The sequence below is a fragment of the Typopeltis vanoorti genome, chromosome 20 (assembly GCF_054136105.1).
Source record: "Typopeltis vanoorti isolate ZY-2024b chromosome 20, IOZ_Tvanoo_1.0, whole genome shotgun sequence".
Classification (NCBI taxonomy): domain Eukaryota; kingdom Metazoa; phylum Arthropoda; class Arachnida; order Uropygi; family Thelyphonidae; genus Typopeltis; species Typopeltis vanoorti.
The window spans coordinates 109,447,450-109,468,584 of NC_143568.1; the positions used below are offsets into that span (position 1 = coordinate 109,447,450).

The window sequence follows — 21,135 nt, forward strand, 5'->3', positions numbered from 1 at the left end:
AAAAAGCCATCAAAAGGCTTGAAATGTGGAAAGGCAGCAGGAGTAGATGATATTCGACCAGAAAGATGCTGAAGTATGGTGGTATAAAAGTCTTAAGTGGCTGCACTGCATAGTTCAGAGAAAGCCTGGACAGAGGGACGAAATTCCCGATGATTGGAATAGAGCTCTCATAGTACCCATATATAAAAAGGGAAATAAAACTGAATGTGAGAATAACAGAGGGTATTTCCCTACTGAGTGTTCCTGGAAAAGATCTATGCAAGTATACTTGAGAAACGGTTTGAGAAGAATTGTGAAAGAAAAGCTGGGTGGAAGAACAAGCTGGATTCAGGCCAAATAGAGGCTGTCAGGATCAGATTTTCACTTTACGACAAATAGTAGATAAAGCATGGGGAATATAACAAAGATCTGTTTTTAAGTTTTGTCGATTTGGAAAAGGCATATGACAAGGTGCCAAGAGAGAAGCTATTCAATACGCTACAGTTATATGGTGTCAATGGGGCATTATATCAAGCAATACTTAGTCTTTATTTGAGTTGTAAGTCAGCAGTTTAGAATTGAAGGAAGTACAGGAAGATGGTTTAATGTTAAATCTGGTGTGAGACAAGGATGTACCTTATCCCCTCTGTTATTCATTATCTATATGGATCACATTATGAAGGAACGTGGTATTAAACATGATATCAAAATGGAGATGTTAATGTCAGCTCTTTGCTTTATGTGGAAGATGTTATAGCTTCTAAATAAATCTGCTAGAAGTCTGCAAGATTCTCTGACTAAATTGAATAACTGTTGTAATAGATATGGTATGAAGGTCAGCAATAAAAAGACAAAGAGAGTGAAAATAGGCAGAATCATTGAAAATGTCAACTGTGTTGTGAATGGAGAACCTATGGAACAAGTAAAACATTTCAGCTACTTAGGCACGATTTTTATTTAAGATGGTAAATTAAATATAGAAATAGACAACAGAATCAGCAAAGCTGATATGGTGCGAAGTCAGTTGAATAAATTCATATGGAATAAGAAAGAAATTAGTCGATACACTAAACTAGATGTATACAAGACAGTGTTCAAACCAGTTTTAACTTAGTGATCTGAGAGCTGGGTTAGAAGTAAAACACTTGACCAAAGACTAGAGACCGCAGATATGAGAGATCCTGAGAAAAATTATAGGTGTGAACAGATGGCATCAATGGCAATATCATATTAAAAACGAGGATATTAGGAAAGAACTTGACATTGTCAGCATCCAGGAATGCATTAGCAAAGCTAATCTCAGGTGGTATGGTCACTTAAACAGAACGGGCAAAGAAAGATTAGCAAAACAAGTGTTCTCTGCCAGGTTGGCAGCAAATCGACCCAGAGGAAGACCAAGATATAGGTGGATTGATACAGTACAAAATGCCTTAGATGATAGAAATATAAGATCTAATAATGTTGGACTCTTGACAAGTAACAGAGTGATTTGGAGGAAAATTGTAGATAGGAAGTTAGTAATGATGTAATTTTTTTCATATAGTACTATCCTATCCTGTACACCCCCTTGAGGGTACAATCAGGAATTTGATGATGATGATTATGATGATGATGAGAAAACCTCACACTCTAACACAATGGTCAGTTTTGATATCTCTTCCTTATTCACCAATATCCTACTCAAAGATACCTTAGACTTCATCCAAGCCAAATTTCTTCCTGATATCTTAGCCCCATTTCAGCTCGCCATGAACTCAGGCTATTTTGTTTGGCAAGGAAAATTCTACAAACAGATAGAGGGGACAGCCATGGGTTCTCCACCCCGGGCCAACTTCTTTATGGAGACCTTTGAAGAAAAGGCCTTAAACTATGGCCCACATAAATCCACTGTCTGGCTACACTACATGGATGACGTGTTCTTCATTTGGTTTTGGCCACATGGACTGGATATACTCCACAGTTTCACCACACGCTTAAACAATCAGCACCCCAGGATCCAGTTTACCTTGGAAAAGGAAAACAATAGCAGTCTTCCCTTTCCTAGACACTCTGATTACACACCAGCCTGTTGAATCCCTGGACTTATACATTTACAGGAAACCTACATATTTACTTAGATACATTTGAAAGCAGTCACCCACCTTCCCAATAAGATGGGATTATAAAAACCCTATATAACAGGGCAAAATTAATCGGTTCAGATAACAATGCCCTAACTACTGAGCTTGACCATATCCTTAACACCTTCTTATCTAATGGCTACAACCTCCAAAAAAATATTAAACCAGGCAACCATAATCCCTCTCCTCTTTTAAAGCAGAGATTACTCTAAATCTGTCGCCATTCATATATCTGAGGTACATCCGAAAAGTTAATAAAAATGCTAAGGAAATATGGCCTCACAACCAGTTACAAATCACATTAGAAATGGGAATATTTTATCTGCCCTACCAAAGATTAGCCACTTCCCCCAGACCAGCTTGGAGTGTACCAGGTCCCTTGCAGTGTTGCAAACTGTGCTACTATAGCCAAACAGGTAGGACAGCAAGTATCAGGATATCTGAATCACAAGGACTACATCCTGTTCTACAAATACAGACACTCAGGACTTGCTGACCATGCTTTGGACACCCACCACAGGATACGCTGGAAGAGGGTCACTTTATTTCACTGTAGCAAGTACAAGTATGGAAGACTATTTCTTGAATCTGCCTCATCTCTTAAAAACTTTCCAAACCTCAACAAATTTGAATGCACGAGACTGCCCCAAATTTGAGAAGTGTACATTCTACGATCGTCATCTAAATGGCCAAGACAACCCAATTTAGCCCACTGGAGGGGACACCATTTACAGCCTTAGCACCAACTTCTGTTGCCTTTCTTCAGCCTCATTTGCTTTATGTGAGTGCCTGCATGCACATATCATTGTTTTATGATCCCTGAAGATGGCAATGTAACAGTGCTGAAATATAGGTAGTTATTAATTAAAATGTTTATAATTAATAATCTAGTTTACAGTGTCATTTCCTAAAAAAAAAAATAGCAGCTTTGTCTAACCAACGTATAAGCTTATCTACAATAATTACATTGTTAACCTCCCAAACGGCCAGGACGTCTGTAGACATCCAGCTAAATCTGGATATGATTCAGCTCACCTGTTGAAAGAACCGGGATAAAAAGTGCAATTTGACCGTCATGTCGATTAGGAGGTGTGATAAACCCTCACACTGAAGAGAACAGTTAGATTATCTCACATTCGTAGCTGCCTCTCAGTTGCCATATAACAAGAAACGCACTTCCTTGTTCTATGCTGGGTAACAAGATCTTAGGTATATAGGATAGACTAAAAATATCGAAATTATTTATATTTTTGTTTTCTCTTTTTATTGTACAATACAATTTTAATATCTGGACAAAATAAAGATCTTGCATAATTTCTTCACTTAAATATTGCCTTACCTTGGAGAACCAATTTCATGTTTAATTTTTTTGCGCTAATTTTTTTCTAATCACTTACTAGACAAAACATTTTTCTTTGTTCTCGGAGAAATTAATTCACAATAATTATTTGAAATATTCTTTCACTAAGAAAAGAAAACCGGCTGCCGACGTTCCAGATTATATTATTTTTATTTTTGTACAAAACCATCGAAATCGAATAATACTTAACAGATATGCTTTAGGACACGCTTGAGCAACTTTGCTTTATAGAGAATAACATGAAATTCTTTAATCATATCACTAAATTTTTTCTTTATATTATATAGTAATCTACTGTTCTTTGTAATTTCATTTTCTTGGTTTCCTTGTATAATTGGTCATTACAAAATGAAATTAACAGTTATGATTTAAATTTATATGTAGATATTTTCTGCATAATTCAGATATGTTATTCTCCAATTTTTAAAGTAAGCGATATATTTGCTTAATTTTATCATTCAAAATATGTATATCAAATATGAAATTTCATTTCCTTTTACAATAGAATTGAACTTTATTTCGACTCAGATAGTTTAACCCCCCACCCCGTTGCATCACTATCACACACCTGAAAACTGTTATGAAACATAGGTACAGTTTTTATTTAATTTGTTATTTTTCTGTAGTAATTGTTCCACATACTTTAATTTTTCGATACCGAAACTATGTGGTGATTATTATAAATCAGGAAATTATGTGATATTCGGTAATAGGCGAAATTAATATTTTAAAATATTATTTATATATATAAAATATTTGTGCAAGGATAAAAAAATCAGAACTCCCTGGTGGACACAGGAAGTTAAAGAGGCACTGAAGGAAAAGAAGAAAGCATATCAAAAGTTCCTGGCAAATAAGTCAGCTTTTACTCTTACAGAATACAGAGACAAATGTAAGAAACCTAAACAGTGTGTAAAACTAGCTAAACAAAAGTCATGGGAGGACTTTGGCAAGAATATAGAAAATAAATATCAAGAAGGTGGCAAAATATTCTGGAGGTTGTTGAAGAAGCTTAGGAATGGAGGAAAGAGTGCTGTAAAAGGAATTAGAGATGATAAAGGTGAAATGAAAACAGGAGAAAAAGATATCCTTGAAGTATGGAGTAATTACTTTGAAAAACTGCTAAATGAAACAAGCAGTGATGACAGCACAGTGATAAAAAACACTGACCAGGCATGCAGTCAGGAATACATATCCATACTTGAAGTAGAAAAAGCCATCAAAGGCTTGAAATGTGGAAAGGCAGCAGGAGTAGATGATATTCGACCAGAAATGCTGAAGTATGGTGGTATAAGAGTCTTACAGTGGCTGCACTGCATAGTTCAGAAAGCCTGGACAGAGGGACGAATTCCCGATGATTGGAGTAGAGCTCTCATAGTACCCATATATAAAAAGGGAAATAAAACTGAATGTGAGAATTACAGAGGTATTTCCCTACTGAGTGTTCCTGGCAAGATCTATGCAAGAATACTTGAGAAACGGTTGAGAAGAATTGTGGAAGAAAAGCTTGGTGAAGAACAAGCTGGATTCAGGCCAAATAGAGGCTGTCAGGATCAGATCTTCACTTTACGACAAATAGTCGAGAAAGCATGGGAATATAACAAAGATCTGTATTTAAGTTTTGTCGATTTGGAAAAGGCATATGACAAGGTGCCAAGAGAGAAGCTATTCAATACGCTGCAGTTATATGGTGTCAATGGGGCATTATATCAAGCAATACTTAGTTTTATTTGAGTTGTGAGTCAGCAGTTAGAATTGAAGGAGGTACAGGAAGATGGTTTAATGTTAAATCTGGTGTGAGACAAGGATGTACATTATCCCCTCTGTTATTCATTATCTATATGGATCACATTATGAAGGAATGTGGTATTAAACCTGATATCAAAATTGGAAATGTTAATGTCAGCTCTTTGCTTTATGCGGATGATGTTATACTTCTAAATAAATCCGCTACAAGTCTGCAAGATTCTCTGACTAAATTGAATAGCTGTTGTAATAGATATGGTATGAAGGTCAGCAATAAAAAGACAAAGACAATGAAAATAGGCAGAATCATTGAAAATGTCAACTGTGTTGTGAATGGAGAACCTGTGGAACAAGTAAAACATTTCAGCTACTTAGGCACAATTTTTACTGAAGATGGTAAACTAAATATAGAAATAGACAACAGAATCAGCAAAGCTGGTATCGTGGGAAGTCAATTGAATAAATTCATATGGAATAAGAAATAAATTAGTCGGAACACTAAATTAGCTGTATACAAGACTGTGTTCAAACCAATTTTAACTTATGGATCTGAGAGTTGGTTCAGAAGTAAAACACTCGACCAAAGACTAGAGACCGCAGATATGAGAGTCCTGAGAAAGATTAGAGGCGTGAACAGATGGCATCAATGGCAATATCATATTAAAAATGAGGATATTAGGAAAGAACTTTACATTGTCAGCATCCAGGAATGAGTTAGCAGAGCTAATCTCAGATGGTATGGTCACTTAAATAGAATGGGAGAGGAAAGATTAGCAAAACAAGTGTTCTCTGCCAGGTTGGCAGGAAAACGACCCAGAGGAAGACCAAGATATAGGTGGATTGATATGGTACAAAGTGCCTTAGACGATAGAAATATAAGATCTGATAATGTTGGAGTCTTGACAAGTAACAGACTGATTTGGAGGAAAATTGTAGATAGGAAGTTAGTAATGATGTAATTTTTTCATGTAGTACTCTCATATCCTGTACACCCCTTGAGGGTACATGGCAGGAATTTGATGATGATGATATAAAATATTAGCCAAAGAAAGTAGTATATCAAGATGATAGACGTGTGAATGCGAGTTCATTTGAGGCAGTCTGGTGTGAAATAGTGACCAATGCAACCAAATATACAGTTGGATGCTGCTATAGGCCAGGGAGTAAGGGGGAGATACTGAATTCATGCATCAGCAAATTAGTGCAATGAGTGCAGGTTTAGTGATTATTATGGGGGATTTTAATTATGGTGATATCATATAATATAATAATAATAGATTTAGTTTAATCCTTTATCCCAGTGAGAGCAAACAAAGTTTGCGCCTGAAAATATCTTCAGGACTAAATATAGTGTTGTACTATCTTATCTCTTATCCAGTAAGTAGTGCAACACCAAGGCAACTCGTGGCAAAGGTGGAGCAAGCTACCAGGCACTTCTAACCCAGTATCTCCCATATCTCCCATAATGCAAAACACATTTCCTATGTGGATATGTATACTGTTATGCATTAAAGGGATTGGCCATCTACCCAGACTAGTTTCGACCTTTATTGAGGTCTCTTCAGTGGGAGCCAGGCCCAGAGCTGGAGATGCCAGGCAGAAGCAGTAGCAAGTCATCTGTGCCAATGGGAGTTGCCAAAAGGTTTATCACCTTTTTTAAAAATTACTCTGGATTTAGAGAAAGATGTTGAAAATTTATTTATCACTAGGTTAGACTATAATAGATTTAGTTTAATCCTTTATCCCAGTGAGAGCAAACAAAGTTTGCGCCTGAAAATATCTTCAGGACTAAATATAGTGTTGTACTATCTTATCCAGTAAGTAGTGCAACACCAAGGCAACTCGTGGCAAAGGTGGAGCAAGCTACCAGGCACTTCTAACCCAGTATCTCCCATAATGCAAAACACATTTCCTATGTGGATATGTATACTGTTATGCATTAAAGGGATTGGCCATCTACCCAACAGTATACATATCCACATAGGAAATGTGTTTTGCATTATGGGAGATACTGGGTTAGAAGTGCCTGGTAGCTTGCTCCACCTTTGCCACGAGTTGCCTTGGTGTTGCACTACTTACTGGATAAGATAGTACAACACTATATTTAGTCCTGAAGATATTTTCAGGTGCAAACTTTGTTTGCTCTCACTGGGATAAAGGATTAAACTAAATCTATTATAGTCTAACCTAGTGATAAATAAATTTTCAACATCTTTCTCTAAATCCAGAGTAATTTTTAAAAAAGGTGATAAACCTTTTGGCAACTCCCATAGGCACAGATGACTTGCTACTGCTTCTGCCTGGCATCTCCAGCTCTGGGCCTGGCTCCCACTGAAGAGACCTCAATAAAGGTCGAAACTAGTCTGGGTAGATGGCCAATCCCTTTAATTTAATGCATAACAGTATATACATATCCACATAGGAAATGTGTTTTGCATTATGGGAGATATGGGAGATACTGGGTTAGAAGTGCCTTGTAGCTTGCTCCACCTTTGCCACGAGTTGCCTTGGTGTTGCACTACTTACTGGATAAGATAGTACAACACTATATTTAGTCCTGAAGATATTTTCAGGCGCAAACTTTGTTTGCTCTCACTGGGATAAAGGATTAAACTAAATCTATTATAGTCTAACCTAGTGATAAATAAATTTTCAACATCTTTCTCTAAATCCAGAGTAATTTTTAAAAAAGGTGATAAACCTTTTGGCAACTCCCATAGGCACAGATGACTTGCTACTGCTTCTGCCTGGCATCTCCAGCTCTGGGCCTGGCTCCCACTGAAGAGACCTCATCTTTTACTGTCTGCTGATCCTCAGCATGCTTTATTCTCCAAAGGCCAATGATGAGAGACATGAACTCCCATTCTACCTCAATAAAGGTCGAAACTAGTCTGGGTAGATGGCCAATCCCTTTAATGCATAACAGTATACATATCCACATAGGAAATGTGTTTTGCATTATGGGAGATACTGGGTTAGAAGTGCCTGGTAGCTTGCTCCACCTTTGCCACGAGTTGCCTTGGTGTTGCACTACTTACTGGATAAGATAGTACAACACTATATTTAGTCCTGAAGATATTTTCAGGCGCAAACTTTGTTTGCTCTCACTGGGATAAAGGATTAAACTAAATCTATTATAGTCTAACCTAGTGATAAATAAATTTTCAATATGGTGATATCAGTTGGAAGGATTAAATATCACGTAGCAAAAAGGAAATGGAGTTCATACATCTACGAGATAATTACTTGAAACAGCACATAACTGAAGCGACACGTGGTGTGAGAGTGTTGGACCTGGTTATTTGTTTAGAGGATATATGCATAAGTAAGGTGTCCTCGTTATCTCCAATTGGTGAAAGTGATCATGTGGTATTGACTTGGAAGGTTGCAAAATCTGTGGATTTTTCTGTTAAGAAGGGGTATACGGAACCACAGGTTAGGCAATTATAACAAGCTTCAGAGTGAGCTTGCAGCCATCCCATGGCAGAAAATATTGCAGGGGAAAGATGTTAGCAGTGCATGGGATAAAATCAGCAGGTATCTGAGGAAAGCAATATCAGATTGTGTCCCCATGGTCAGGAAGTCAAACAAGGCAGGCGTTAGATGGATGAGCAGTAGTATCAAGCTTGATCTGCAAAAAAAGAAAATGTTATGGAGAATTTACAAGGAGAAAGATGATCAGTACACCCATGAGCAGTACAAGGCTCAAGCTAGGAAGGTTACCAGCATAGTAAGAAAAGCTAAATTAGATTATGAGAAGTCCTTAGCCAAAGAGATCAAGGGTAATCCCAAAGAGTTCTTCCGCTATGTAGTAAGTAAAAGGAAGAATGACTTCGGAAGGATAACTTTAGTGGGTGATGATGGTATTGAGGTGACAAAATCAGATGTAATAGTTACTGAGTGATCACTTTTCAAAAGTCTATCACCCAAGTGAGGATATCTCTATACCTGTAGCAATACCTAATGTGAGAATTGAAGCTAAAGAATCAGAGGTATTAAATATATTGCAAAATTTAAATGCAAACACTGCTGTAGGCTTAGATGGAATATCAGCTCGGGTGTTGCATGAATGTGCAAATGAATTGTCAGCCCCTCTTACTTGGATATTTAATTTAAGTTTGAACTCTGGTATGGTCCCTATGGAGTAGAAGTTAGGCAAAGTGGTTCCTTTGCATAAGGGTGGCTCTAAAACTGCGGTAGTTAATTACAGACCAATCACCATCTCAGGAGTAGTGGTAAAAGTATTGGAAAAGTTGGTTAAAGACAAAATTCAAGAATGGGTAGATCAGGATATGATACTCTATAGAGGCCAACATGGTTTTGTTAAAGGTAGATCCTGCCTTAGCAATCTATGAACTTTTCATAATAGAATGACATCTGAGTTGGACAAAGGAACCAGTGGTACTTCTGGATTTTGCTAAGGCTTTTGACAGGATACCCCATGGAACACTGTTATGAAAATTGGAGCAGATGGGAATGGATACTAAATTGGTGATATGGATAGGAGAATGGCTGAGGGAGAGATACCAGAAGGTGGTGTATGGAGGAGTCGAGTCCAGGATACGGCAGGTGACCAGTGGTGTGCCTCAGGGCTCTGTGCTTGGGCCATTGTTGTTTAATTTGTATATAAATGATATAGGAAATGGCTTACAGGGAGATATTCAGTTATTTGCTGATGATGCAAAGTTGGGTAGCACAATAAAAAATCAAGCAGATGTTGAAAGTTTGCAGGATGATTTAAATAAGCTGGTAGAATAGGCAAAAGGCAATGGATGTCAGTTCAATGTGGAAAAGTGTAAAGTCATGCATTTTGGGATTAAAAGATTACCAGCTGTGTACTACATCGATGGAAGAACAGTACTCCAAGAGATTGATGAGGCTAGGGACTTAGGGGTGTTGGTAGATAGGGAGATAAAGCTCAGAGGACACATTGCTAAGGTGTCCAAGATTGCACATAGGATTACTTGGTTGTTGAGGAACACACTGACATGCAGAAATAAAGAGGTTATTATTCCCCTTTATAATGTGTTGATACTTCCACATTTGGATTACTGTGTTCAGGTCTGGTCACCTGGATTCCTTGGAGATGAGAAGGCTGTGGAGAGGGTTCAGAGAAGAGTGACTAAGTTGGTGAGTGATGTAAAAAATGCTCCCTACATTGATAGATTGAGAGCTTGTGGATTGCAGAAGTTGGTTGATAGGCAGGGAAGAGGGGATATGATAGAAACATTTAAATTACTGAAAGGTTTTTATAAGATTAATGCAGGGGAAATGTTTCAGTTGTGTGCTAGTGATGGAAGAACAAGAGGTCATCCCTGGAAATTAAAGAAGAGTGTGGTTAACAAGGATGTCAGAACCAGGTTTTTTGCCTGGAGGGTGGTGAATGAGTGGAATTCATTGCCTGACTTAGTTGTGAGCTTTTTGTCTGTAAATGAATTCAAGAAGAGATATGACAGATATTGTTTTGCTAGTTTGGGTTTCCTGCAATGAGTCTACAGACTCCATGGAGAGAACTGTAATAATAATAATAATAATCACTGTCATCCTTCAAATGCAATATCAGAATAAAGAAAGTGGAAAACCAAACAAGAAATTTCTGCCTGTAAAATATTCAGATATTGGTTGAGGCTCTTTAGTGTGCTGCGTGTTCTATTGTTCTGTTTCTCAGTGGGGGTTAGTAATATCTGTTAGCTTAGAGCTGGGCAGAAAGGAATAATTAGTAAGCTTACCCAAGACACAATTCATTTACGAGATGGCAAGCAGCAACAGCAGTAGCAGTGACACCCAGGGTAAGAAAAGTAAACTTCGTGAGATGCAGAAAAGTTGGAGCCTTCGCCTTTCGAGCAGCTCTCGTTCTACCGATGAGGAGAGAAATCTTTCTAGCTCTGAAGATAGCGATTCTGCTTGCCAACAACATCACCAAGTTGAGTACAGTCTGCATTCTTGTAGTAAACTTTGGAGCCCAATAGATATCAACATGCTCTTTACATTTATAGCACTCTTGATTGTGCAATGTATCGTGAAAAAGTCCGCTCTCGAAATGTATTGGTCTACAGACTGGATTCTGAACACGCCAATGTTTCATGATGTTATGACTGAAAAACAATTCAGTCTCATCGTAAGTATTTGCATTTTCAGAATAATTAGGAATACGTTCAGGCAACACATCCTTGCCCAGTCCTCAAAAAAATTTATGATTTTCTGATTAAAATCCGTCAGAAATGTAGATCACTCTACATTCCTGAGAGAGACTTGAGTATCGATGAAAGCTTTATGCCATTCAATGGTAGACTGAAATGTAAGCAGTATATTCCCCAAAAGAAAACGAAGTATGGAGTAAAATATTTTATGCTTTGCAGATCAGAAAGTGGATATCTTTAGGATTTCAAACCTTATATGGGAAAGCAAACTGTAATCGAGCATGATAAATATTCGGATCTCCCCTTGTCGATGCGTGCAGTAATGCAGTTACTAGACCCTTTACTGGGGAATGTGTCCTGAACTCACTAATTTGCTTTTACAGCATTGTACAAATAGTTATGGTACTGTAAATGCAAAAAGCGAGACATGCCTCCAGATCTGGCTTCAGGAAAGCTATCAGAGGGGGAAATCCGAGCTTATCATCAAGGGAAAGTCTTTGCACTACATTGGAAAGACAAAAAAGATGTTTTTCTGCTGTCTTCCCTGCACAATCCATCAACGGAATCCGTGGAGAAGCATGGTTTGAAGAAAGAAAAACCATTGCTGTGTGTGCATACAACAACACTGTGGGTGGAGTCGACAGGTGCAATCAGCAGCTATCATTCTACTCTGTAATGAGAAAACAGCATAAAAACTATTACAAAAAAGTGTTTGGACATATATTGGATTTTGTTATTTGGAACAGTTTCCTCCTGCACAAGAAAAAACGTTTGTCTACCATAACATATCTAGAATACAGAATAGAAATTGTGAAAGCATTGCTGCATGCACATGCACCTTCTTCAGCAAGCAGAAAAACAGGCCATCCTGCCAGACATCTGAGGTTGAACGCTGCTAACTCCAACCATTATCCCGAAAATCTACCCCCAATGGCTCATAAAAAAAAAAAAAAAAAAAAAAAAAAAACCTGCACGCAAATGTTATATATGTAAGAAAAAAAATATCAGAAAGGAAACAAAAATCTGGTGCCCTGAGTGTAAAACTGCTTTGTGTGTTTACCCTTGCTTTAGGGTGTTCCACACTGTTCAAGAATTTTAAATTCTGAACAGTATGAAATAAAAAATGTTTCTTTTCAGGGCCATCAAAACAGTCCCTTTCAGGACTACAAATATTAATAGAGGGATACCTGAATGTACTGTTTCCTTTTCATCTCGAAGGCTAATTTTTAAGTTCTTTTTATAACACAGAATGATATTTTCGAAGGAATAGAATATAAGAGTATTCCAGGTAAAGTATTTCACCAAAACAATAAAAAATAATAAAATAAAAGCTACCCTATATATATATATAAGATGATAAGCATTTTTATGTCACATTTTTTGAAACATTTTGAATCTCAGAGGCTACCCTGAGTGTCGAGTCATCAGAATTCAAGGAGAACCAGCCTACCAGTCCAGAACTCGGGGGGGGGGGGGGTAATGCTAAGAGGATATTACCAAGTATTTCTAAGATGTAGATTATTTCAGAAATAGCTTCCAACAGCAGCAGAAGTGATATTTAGATTTTAAAGAAAAACAAACAAAAATAATCCTACTGAACTTTCTTTTGTGTGGTATGCATATAAACAATTTTGCATGGTGAAAATATGGCATATTATTTCTAAAATTTCACATCATTTCAGCAGACAGTAGAACAGCTGGTTTTAGATTGCAAATAAATAGTACAGAATTAGAAGCTTCACGGTACAATCTGATTGCCGTATATCTTTTGTCATAGCGGTAAAATGAGGTAACAGATTTTTAATACTGTCTAGAAAAGCTTTCAAACCTGTAGAAATTTAGAGTAGTTATGCAATTGAGTTTCAGGAGAGGATAAGGAGGTGGGGGGAAGCATTAGAAAATCTTCAAAATGAGCAAAAATTTTGAATCATTTTTTATATGATATTATTCATATTATATTTTCAACTTATCTATGAGGATATGCACTGCATATTATCATAATATGCATAATACAAATAAATAAATAAAAGACGAAGGCAAAGAATATCAGAATATCATAAAAGACTGCTAAAATATCATTGGATATAAATATTTGATTCCAAAAAGACTCATAATCGGAAACTAGCATTTTAGCATTTTTTTTTTTATTTTGTCTTTATGGATAACAAAAAATCATTATTATTCTAACCAAGTAATGCTATTTGGCTAGAAACGAAAGCAAAAGGACATTTATTTCAATAAATATTATTTAAAAATATAAATATTTGAAATAATATTTTCAAAGCAAACATTTGGAAATTCTAAATTTCCAAATTTAGAATTCTAAAGTTCTAAAAAAAATTGCTTCTATATTATAAGTAAAGCGGAAGAACAATCAGTGCAACTCTTTCAGTGCACTGATTTGTAGAATAAAATACGCCAAATTTACTATCACTAAATAGATTCATTGCAAAGGCTGATCGGTGGTCGTTTCAGGATTGATTATTTTCGCATATGTGAAATTTGTTTCAATATTTGGGAAGAGACACAATAAATCCTTTTAGAGACAAAAAAGGTCAAATAACTTAGAACAGTAAATGAAATTCTAAGCAACATAATAGACGTAAAGACAGGGGGCACAAAGGTCACTCAACAACAGTTAATCCACTAATGGCTATAGAATAGCCGTAACGAGGTTAACAGTGGAGGAAGGTAATGGCATGATAAAAGGCAGAATGCCAACTAAGTTTTGACCCATGAAAAAAAACTAGGGAGAGCTGACTATTTCATCCACACCAGCCGGTTGGGAGGTTAATACATTCTTAATAATGGTTCATTTAACAACTTCTGACTTATGACAGGATTATCTGTACAGATCTCCATTGTAAATCAAGGACTGACTCTACTATCTTTCAATTAGAAGCCTTTGGATGTGAGATTTGTTAATCCCTGTCATATTCATGCTATTTATATTTCATAAAAACTATATATGCTAAATTAGTCATTTTTCTCTGTATGTATGCCCATTCTGATTGTGCATAGAGACAGAATCACATTACATTTAATTATATTTACATTTAATATACCACTGAATCTTTTTTTATTATTTAGCCATATATCTGTGTGCAGTCTTCAAAAATCAAGTCAGCTGTTCTACATTTAAATAGTATGCATTTGAATTATGGACTACAAACAAAGGTAAGTCGACAAAAGATAAGAATTTAAAAAAAAAAATCATTACTTTCTGTTTATTTGTTGAGTTTTTTGGAATTAACAGTATTGAAAGAAAATAATTAAGAAATTACATAGAAGTTTATGATAAGTTTATGCTTACCTATTGTAGAAAGTAATGATACTTTGTATAATAGGTCAGAAATATCAAAAATCAGCTCATCTCCACCAAAAAACTTCAATGAGTGTTTAATTGGGCACGTATAAATGATAGCTTCAGCTGCCTCTTTACAGCCTTCTTTCATATCCGTATTTTCTCCTTTGAAGAATAAATTACCTTCTCCAGAATGTGTCGAAGTCTTCCAGAGTGCACTCTAGTAATTCTGATTTCCTTTTATGTATATATTTTATTCTAATTCCTACTTCCTGGCATACTGATGCCATGTTTGGTTATAGGCTGTTTTTACAAGGAAATTTTGATTTTTAGGTATTGTTCATTTTTAGATATTGTCAGTTTATACAACAGACCACTCTATTGCAATCAAAAACTGTTGCAAAAGTGATATGTATTTTTCACCATAGTTTAAAATTGTACACCCATTCTGCTCAACTCTCTATTCTGTATTTGGTACTTTATTCCTGTGAGTATAAATTTTTCAGCAAACAGTTAGAAACCAATGCTGACTGGAATTATGTTGTAAAAAAATGAAACATCTCTACAAGATTAATGTACACTGCAATGCTCAAGAGTTTTTATTTTTTGTAATTATTATGAAAAGTGTCGAAAGATTTAGAGCCAAGATTTATATAAGCATATTCTAATTGAGCAGGATCTTTTATTCCAGTATTATCATCAACAGTATCATTAATTTAACTGATATGTACGCTGACAGAGGGGTACAAGATACTATAATATTGCTTTATGATGAAGTTTACATTTATTATGAACATCGTGTCATCAGTTTTCCTCCAAATTTGCCTATCACTTGTCGGCCCTCCAATGTCATTAGATCTTATATTTCTCTCATCTGGGGTGCTTCTAAAAGACTCCATCAATCCACCTAGATGTTGGTCTTCCTCTGAATCTTTTTCTTGCCATTTGGTCATGAAACACATTTTGCTAACATTTCCTTTCCTTTTCTGTTTAAGTTATGCCTTAAGTTTTATGTTTTAAGTTATGTTTAAGTAATGCCAAAGAAGTTAAATTCTTTCCTAATGTTTTTGGTGTAATTCTGCCATCGATGTCACCTATTCACTCCCCTAATTTTTCTCGCAACTCTCATATCTGTGATCATTTCTTTTATTTCTAATTCAACTCAGATTCATAAATTAAAATGTGCTTAAACAGCTTGTTTTATACTACCATTCAGTGTTATGGATAATGTTACTTATTCATATTGATTTATTTAATGGGCTCCCAACCCTGCCCACTTTGCTTATTGTTTATTTCCATATTTAATTTGTCACATCATTAAAAATTGTGCCTAAATAGCTGAAATATTTCATTTCTTTTATTCTCCACTTGAAAATATAGCTGATGCTTTTTTAGCTTACACTCTTTTGTTACAAACAAAATCCTGGAGACTTCCACTAGATTTCTCATAATTTGATCCATATAAATAATAAAAGTGTAAAAAGTGCACCCTTGTCATAAAACTGATATTATTTCAATTCTGTCTGCTAATTTATCGCTTGGCTATGTACTGCTGAGAGAATGTTAATTTTTTGTATATAATTGTAGCATTCTAAACAGCTTTACTTTAGTCACCTTGTTTTCCAGGGCTATAAAACTTAAGTACATATCCTTGTTATATTCCTAGGATTTCTCAGGTATTTGTACAAAAAGTGAAAATATGATCCTGCAACTCCTGCATAACGCAGCTTGTTATTCTCCAAGTTTCTCATCCACAACTTTCCTTAACATTTTTCTTTCTTTTTCTGCACTCTTGGGAGGGTTCACCATATGATAATATTACGTGTAAAAGTTACATCACTGCTAACTTGCTGTCAACTATTTTCTTCCAAATTAACCTGTTATCAGTCAGTAATCCATTATCTGATAATAGTGGATTATCTGTCAATAATCCACTATTATCAGATATATCTCTCTTCTGAGGCACTTTTTACAATATCAATCCATCTAAATGCTGGACTTCCTTTGTGTCTTTTTCCTGCTATCCTGGCAAAGAACATGTTTTGAGAACCATCCATTTCCCCATTCTGTTTAAGTGACAATACCACCTGAGATTAACTCTGCTAACACATTCCTGAATACTGAATGCTAGTTTAGCTCATTTGGGCTAATTTCTCTTTATTCTGTATAAATTTTTTCTCGCTCCACCACCATACTAGCTTTGCTAAGTCTTTGTCTGTTTTCCATTTGATTTGTTATTTTCATTAAAAATTATGTCTCAATAGCAGAAATGTTTTACTTGTTCCTTGATTCTCCACTGGCGATGCAGTTGACATTTTCATTGATTCTGCCCGTTTTCATCATCTTTGTCTTTTTATTGCTGATTTTCATACCAAATTTTTTATCAGTTATACAGTTTAATCAGGAAATCATCAGACTTTTACTGGATTCATTTGGGACTATAATATCTGCATATATAGTAGTAAAGAGCTTAGATTAACATTTCCAATGTGTGCCCTTGTCTTGCACTGATTTTCTTTCAGGCTATTTACTTGTGTCTCCTTTTAGAATTCAAATGCAGACTATGTATTGCTTGATATTATGTCCCATTTACTAGCAGTTTGAGCACTTTTTCTCTTGGCACCTTGTCATATTCCTTTTTCATATCTATAAAACTTAAATACAGATCCTTGTTTTATTCCTCAACTATTTGTCTTAAAGTAAACATTGGATCCTATCGAACTTCTGTGTGTCCTGAACCCAACTTGTTCTTCTCCAGCTTCCCTTTCACAAGTTTCTTAGCTGTTTCTCAAGTATACTTGCACAAATCTTACCAGGTATGCTCAGTAGGGAAATTCCTCCCTAATTCTCACATTCAGTTTTATTTTCCGTCCGCGCGGTTAGCCTAGTGGATATGCGCTTCGCAACCATATGCCTGGGGAAGGAGTGTCCTAGGTTCGATTCCCGTCAGTGACGTGAGGAGCTGAAGGATCTTCCTCAGCCATAGCCAAGTTAGCCAGTCATGGGTGTGGACAGCAGGGTTTTTTCCCCAGTTTATTCTGGGGCTTTTCATCCCACAAAGCAGGCAAACTGGCCTTGAGAACTCAACACTACAGGCCATAGGATACACCGGGGCATAAGGCTGACCACCTTATCCTGTAAACGGAGTGAGGTCCGATGATCAATGGACCCTCAACACTGCAAGGTAAAAGAGGGTATAAGGAAGATGAGATGAGTTTTATTTTCCTTTTTATAGATGGGTACTATGCTCTTCTCCAATCATCAGGAATTCAACCCCTCTGACCAGGCCTTCTGAATTATGCAGTGTAGACACTGTAAAACTTTTATACCTCCATATTTCAGCATTTCTAGTCAAATATCATCTACTGTAACTGCCTTTCCACATTTCAGGTTTTGGTTGACTTTTCTATTTCAATTGTGGATATGTATTTTTCATTGCATTCCTTTTGAGTATTTTCTACCACTATACTGCTGCTCTCATTTAGCAACCTTCCAAAGTAATTATTGCATACATCTAGAATAGCTTTGTCTTTAGTTTTCATGTCACCTTTGTCATCGCTGATTCATTTTACAGTATTCTTTCTTCCATTTCTAAACTTTTTCAATAGCCTTTGGAATATTTTGCTACATTCCTGATATTATATTTATTTTTTATGTTCTTGCTGAAGTCTTTCCATGACTTTTGTTTAGCTAGTTTTACAGAATGTTTTACTTCCCGACATTTTCTGTGTGTTTTCTAAGAGTACAAGCTGACTTACTCGCCAAGAACTTTTAATACACTTTCATTTCTCCTCTACTGCCGCTTTAATTTCTTGAGCTCTAGCTTCCTGAAATCAGATTATAAGAAAGATTGAGAAAATGAAAAAAGCACTTAATATTTAGATTGAAGGCAGCAGCAAGAAACATATCCCATTTAACCATTTAAATCTTCTGTTAACCATGAGTTTGTTGCCAATTAAAGGCTGGTTAGAGTGATTTAACAACTGTTTCTCATTACATTACATAAAAATTTAAGGGAAAGTGTATCAGCTAATAATGAAACTGTCAAGAAGTATCCAAAGAAATTTCAGAAATTGTTGAAGAACATGGATGCACAAGTTTTCAGTTCTGATTAGACAGGTCTTTGGTGGGAAAAAATGCCCATTAAAATGTTTATTTCAAAAAAGAAAAAAAGACTGCACCAGGTCTTAAGGCATCAGAAGATCATGTAATGTTAGCTATGTGCTGTACCACATCAGAAGATTATGACAAAACTTATACTAGATTAATGATCCTCTAATTGTTGTGCAATGAAAGGTATAAATTAAAATGCATTACCAGTATACTGGAAAGCAAGTAAAAAAGATTTGCTAACTGCCAATTTATTTAAATATTGGTTTCTAAATTGCTTTGTGCCAGTTGTGTGAAAAAATCTGGATTTCAAAGTTTTATTATTATTGGATAATGCACCAGGCCATCCAAAAGATGTCATCCAAATGTTGAAGTAATGTTTCTGCCACCTAATACAACTACTTTAATTTAGTCATTAGATCAAAGCATTATATCTACCTTTAAAATTCATTATCTCAGAAAATCGTTACAATGGATTTTGAAAAAAATCAAGTCCAAATCTGTTGAAGTGATGGGAACATGAAAACTTTTCATTCATGGACTTTATTGGAATTAGTGCGATAGTAAAACTTGCTAAGTTGGTAAGAAGTGAAGGTTTAATGATATGACTACTGAAGACATTCACGAATTACAGGTAGAGAAAGAGGCTGGCAAAACAGGTTTAATGGAAATGGCATCAAAGGTAACCCAAATTAATTCAGGGGATAATAGCACACATGAAAATTCTGACATTCCAAATTTTACTTTAAAAGTATACAGGTAGGCATATCTTAACCAAGCAATTAGAATCTTATGTTTTGAATGCAGATCCTTCAACTTAAAAAGAGCACAAAGTTCAAATGGGACCTTCAAAAATGCTTAGCTTCACACCATGAATCTATGAAGCAAACGCAAATATGTCCAGATTACTAACTTTTTTAACGAGATCAAAAGTTGTACAAAATCTAGATGCTGCAGAAGAAAGTTCAGGAAGCAAAGATATTTTCCAACAGAGAAAATGTTCTCCTTTCAAATTCCATTGATATTGCATAGCAGTAATGAAGAGGAAGAAAATTAATTCAATGTACGTTATCTGATTATGTTATATATATGTGTATAACAAAGTGTGATACACATATGTATCACACTTTGTAAGATGTTTATTCAGTTATTGCTATTTTTTTAAATAAAACTGAAGTTTCTGATAATTATAAAATTAAATTTATTTTAACATAAACTCCCATTTTGTACTGGTTCTTAGTATCATATAACATGATTTTTTGCACTACATGAAATTTTATAGTAATCCAAGTACCTGTTAAATGAGGGTTACTTGCAATTTAATTACTCATTTCTCAACTTTTTCACCAGCTTGTCTCAGCATGAGTGCTGAGTTGCAAAAAAGTGTTTTCATTTATATTGATTGGTTTAATTTAGTTTAGTTAGTGTTCTTTGTGTTGCATGATACTCAGCCCATATGTAGCTTCCTGATACCTCTAGTTATTTAAAGCTAGATCAGTGTTTATCTGATGTAGTTTTATCTTCCTTACTAGCTTGCATTTTGTCAGTTTGACTTTGATTTCCTCAGAAAATAATGTGGCACAATATTTACATAAAGTATTTACATATAGCCTTTGAAAGCATAGTTTCAAGTTTTGTCAGCTGTGTTATATCTTTCCATTGTACTATAATAGTACACATGAGATAAACAGAAATGTACTAAGAAAATTATAAATAACATTCAAAAATGAAAGTTATTTATTTAAATTATACATATTTGGTCATAAAATACTTAAAAAACGAAATTTATTTATTTGAGAAGATTTTTGTAGCATGCATGAGGAATGAAATAATTCCATCATGGGTGCCAGAAGCACATCTGTTTGCATGACTGTAACAGTGATACCTAACAAAGAAATTGAGTCTCCTGCGGAAAATCTCTGATGTTGATGGTGTCATAAAAATCCTCCCCAGGAGAATTCATTTCAAGAATAATATGGTTATCTGAGACATTGGCATTAGCTGAAAGAAAATTTCACTCTGAATGGATATAGTGCTGGAGAAGATGTTCTTTTGCGTGAAGAACACTACCATTTGGAAATTCTGAAAAGACATCAATCCTCCATCCATATGCACCTAAAATATTAGGTTCTGGCCAATGTGCCATAACCTTTATTTTATTTTATTTTTTATTTTTTTTGTTATTTTTAAGAATTAGCTAATCCTGAATGTACTTTGAATGAAGGCTGTTTAAGTATTGCATGTATTCATTGATTGTTAAGATTGGAACAATGTCATTCAAAACTCAGAATAAATGACTAATCTACTACTATAATCAAAACTTCTAATCTCACTGCAGTTTGCTATGTTACTTATTATTATTATTCATGACACCTC

The 21,135-nt window shown here is 35.4% G+C and overlaps 1 protein-coding gene across 1 annotated transcript in view; it reads left to right on the forward strand.

Annotated features, from left to right (window-relative positions):
- Positions 1–21,135, forward strand: part of hob (bridge-like lipid transfer protein family member hobbit) — an 844,941-nt gene that overhangs the window by 245,656 nt on the left and 578,150 nt on the right. Inside the window, exon 17 of the mRNA XM_090409957.1 lies at positions 14,436–14,522. Within this exon, the coding sequence (XP_090266083.1) occupies positions 14,436–14,522 (87 nt within the window). The remainder of the gene's footprint in view (positions 1–14,435; positions 14,523–21,135) is intronic.